At 39.3% G+C, this 3744-nt stretch overlaps 1 protein-coding gene across 1 annotated transcript; it reads right to left on the minus strand.

The window, feature by feature from the left end:
* Window positions 1-2794: 2794 nt before the first annotated feature.
* LOC145953451 (uncharacterized) lies at window positions 2795-3475 on the minus strand. The gene has a single exon (XM_083067409.1). The coding sequence runs from the start codon at window positions 3473-3475 to the stop codon at window positions 2795-2797; it is 681 nt and encodes a 226-aa protein (XP_082923535.1).
* Between the last annotated feature and the right edge of the window lie 269 nt (window positions 3476-3744).

The raw sequence follows: 3744 nt of genomic DNA on the forward strand, positions 1-3744 counted from the left end.
TTTGGTTTGGAGGGAGAGGAGGGAGTTGGGGAAGCGGGGGTCGGAGGAGGAGGAGGGGGAGGGGCGATGGAATCGAAGAGGAAGAGGGTTTGGGGATTTGAAGAGAGGGGGAGGGGGTTGCTGATGAGTGAAACAAAAAAATTAGGTCTCATATCTACATCGGTCATATGCAAAACCGACGTAGAATAACTCCTAGATTTCATTTTTACATCGGTCATGAGAAAAACCGACGTAGAATAACTCTCAGGTTTCATTTTTACATCGGTTATGAGAAAAACCGATGTAAATATGTTTATATTTTTTTATTTATTTACAAGTTTGCCACCGCGTTTATAATTTACATCGGTTCTATTAGAACCGATGTAAATATGGCGATGTTAAATAGTATTTTTGTAGTAGTGAATTCTCCTCTTTCTTCGCAGGGCCTGAAACAATCAGGTACTTTCAAGAACCAAACTATTGTTTATCAATTCGAGCAATTTTTTAAGGTTTGTTATCGACCTGATAACATTGGTCGAACCATCTTTGACGCGTCTGTCTCTTTATCGAAAATGGTACAAAGGAACATTCGCTCGAAAAAGGTAATCAATCCTCGAGGCAAAACTGATTTCGAAAAATTTTGTCCAAAACACATACCTCCTCTCCCCAATGCTCTTTTTGGTTTAGTAAAACATTTATCTCGCCCTTCTTGGGTAAAGACACCCGACCCACTTTACTTTGAGCGTAAAGAGGTTCCTGTAAAGAATCGAGTTACTTATGCGAGATGTTTCGTGGACGATTTTCCTCGAAGAAGATGGTGGCCATTGTGTTTGGTCGATAATACCCATCCTCCTCTTGGTAAATGACTATAACTTAAGAAAATTTCTCGAATTTCCTTTGTACTTAGCTCATCCTTTGTCTATGTTATATATATCATACAGCTGCTATCCCTCAACGTGTTCCTCAACATGTTGAACAAACCCCCGACTGGGAAAGTGATGATGACGCTGATGCCAAAGGGTCATCATTGAAGAGTCGAAAGAGGAAGACTGCTTCTGACAAGGTTTCACTATGCTCCAAGGTACCATTCTTTTCGATCTTTCTTTTTGATTGACTTTTGGGTTCGCATGTTCGCATTGTTTTCCTTTCCTAATACTTGTTGTATTCTGAGGGCCTCGAAACCTCTAAAAAACAAAAGGCTGATTCATCTAGTACTAAAAATGTGAGTAATTCAATCTTGGTTCTACATTTCTTTTATCTTTCGACCTTAACTATTTTCATTTCAGGTTTTGACTACGAAGAAACAAGACAAAGGAAAAGGGAAACTAGTGAATCCTCATCCCAAGAAGACTCAAAAGCCTCATATTGAGAAGCTTCTCAAGGATGCTATGAAATCAATCCCTAAGGTATTTTCGTTTTTGATTTCGATCAAATTTCCATGTTTCTTTGACTTTTCGACTTTTCTAAGATCCATACTTATCACAGGATGTCGAGATCATCCAGATTGACTCCTCTCGCGAAATGTCCAGAGATATTCCTCCTACCGGGGAATCTCAACAGGTTCAATTTTACTCTACCTTTATTTTTCTATATCTCTCCTTAGTCTTCTTTTAATCTCATCATTTGTTTGCAGTTGGCCACTCCTCAACTCAATGTTGCTGAGATGGCCTCCATCATGGCTTCGATAGAGATTCCTCCTCAAGTTAAGGAAGGAAAGGTTCCCCAGTCAGAACCTTTAGTGAATTTGGAAACTCTCCATCAGTCTTCGCAAGGTGAAACTCCTTCTTTCGAGCTCAAACCTCCCTTGAGTCCAAACAAGGGTATATCTTCTTTAACTTTAAACTTTGGTCATGATTCTTAACGAAACTGTCTTTCTTATACATCTTGTTCGTCTCATTTGTATAGATTCGACTGAGTCTCCTAAACCTTTTACCGCTTCTCCTTCGACCCAAGGTGGTGTCGAATCCTCTGTACAGGCACTTTCCTCAATCCCTTCAACTGACTTGGACTTGATGAGTTTTTTCAATGAAGATGATGAGGATATCAACAGTATTTTTGATGTTCTCGACAACTGGACGAGCGGTCCTTCTGGCTCGGAAAAAGAAAAAGAAAATTTTTTTGAACAAGTTCCTGAGACAAACCCGTCTTTTCAACCTTTTCTCGAATCCTTCAGGTTAAAGGCCTACGTAGATGACCTGGATCAGGCCTTCCTCGACCCAGAATTCAAGATCGAAGTTGGACAGATGGTCAAAGATTTGCTCGCTTATTTTGACCTTCCTCCTGCAATCCACGTAGAGCTGCAAGAGTTTATCAAGTCTTTCACTCTTGCTTCGGACCTTCGATCACAGTGGTCTACCATTTTTCAAGAGGTAGCTCAAATTGAAGTGGAAAGCGAGGGTGATCGTCCCAAGCTCGAAAAACTTCGCGAGGAGTTGCTCTCCATCCGGAAAGCTACTGAGGAGATGATTCCCGCTTTAAAGAAGTTACAACAAGAGGAAGCGGATTGTACTACATCGATCGAAGCCTTGCAGCATGAGTTGAATAACCTCCGCTCGAAACAGGCTACCTTGAAGGTTCAAAGTCAAGAGGTTGTTCACCATCAAAAGAATTTGAAGGATGAGGGCAAAGTGGTCTCTTCTAGACTTGCAAAGACCTTGGAGCACAAGAAACATCTGGAGAGTTAGTGTGCTGCTCGAAGACAGAGCTTGGATGAAGCTTATAATGCATTTAAAGATTTCAAGTCCAAGTTGTAATAATTAATTGTTTGAACATTGGTTTTAAATTTTTCTTTGGTTTATATTGGACATATACTCTACTATTCTGTTCTTTTATGAAAGCAATTTAGGTATTTTCCATTAATCACTTTGCTCACATTCGAATCTATTTCTCTAATCACGTATGCGTTTTTCGAATATACTTGCTCGATTATAAAAGGTCCTTCCCAATTAAAAGACCACTTGCCTAAATGTCGAGATTTTTGATCCATGGGAAGAATGACTTTCAACACTAAGTCCCCAACTCGAAAACGACGCGCTTTGACTTTCTTGTTATATGTTTTCTCAATTCTTTCTTTTTGTTGAACCATATTTTGTAATGCCAACAACCTTTCTTCCTCCAAAGATATTAACTCGTCATACATTAAATTCCAATAATCCTCGATGGGCAAATCATTATGTTTTTGTATATGAGTTGATTGTAAATTAATATCTATAGGAAGAATAGCCTCATGCCCATACACCAGTTTATATGGAGTAGTCTTCGTGGCATCTCTAGGAGAATTTCTATAGGCCCATAAAATTTGGACAAGTGTTTCGTGCCAATTTCGAGGTTTGCTTGAGATATGCTTTTTAATTAAACTGATAATAAGTTTGTTAGCGGCCTCTACTTGTCCATTTGCTTGTGCATAGTATGGTGTCGAAGTTATCATCTTAATTCCCCGTGATTCAGCATATTGATCAACTTTTCGACCCGTAAACACTGTGCCTTGATCAGTCATAATTGTTTGAGGAATTCCAAACCTCGTTATAATATGATCCTCGACAAAATCAATTATATCTTTTTGCTCAGCCTCCTTCAAGGGAATTGCCTCAACCCATTTTGTGAAATAATCTATGGCAACCAATATATATTTATGATGTTTCGAGGAGGGTGGATGTATTTGCCCTATTATGTCGATTGTCCAACCTCAAAATGGCCAGGGTTTAATGATTGAATGCAATTCATTTGCAGGTACCCTTTGTATTGGCCCATGTCTTTGACATTCCT

Source organism: Cajanus cajan, chromosome 11 (genome assembly GCF_000230855.2).
Source record: "Cajanus cajan strain Asha chromosome 11, NIPB_CcT2T_4, whole genome shotgun sequence".
Lineage (NCBI taxonomy): Eukaryota > Viridiplantae > Streptophyta > Magnoliopsida > Fabales > Fabaceae > Cajanus > Cajanus cajan.

What these genes read in the sequence shown, in the direction of transcription:
- LOC145953451 (XM_083067409.1), bottom strand. Translation starts at nt 3,475, where the DNA reads ATGACTGATCAAGGCACAGTGTTTACGGGTCGAAAAGTTGATCAATAT.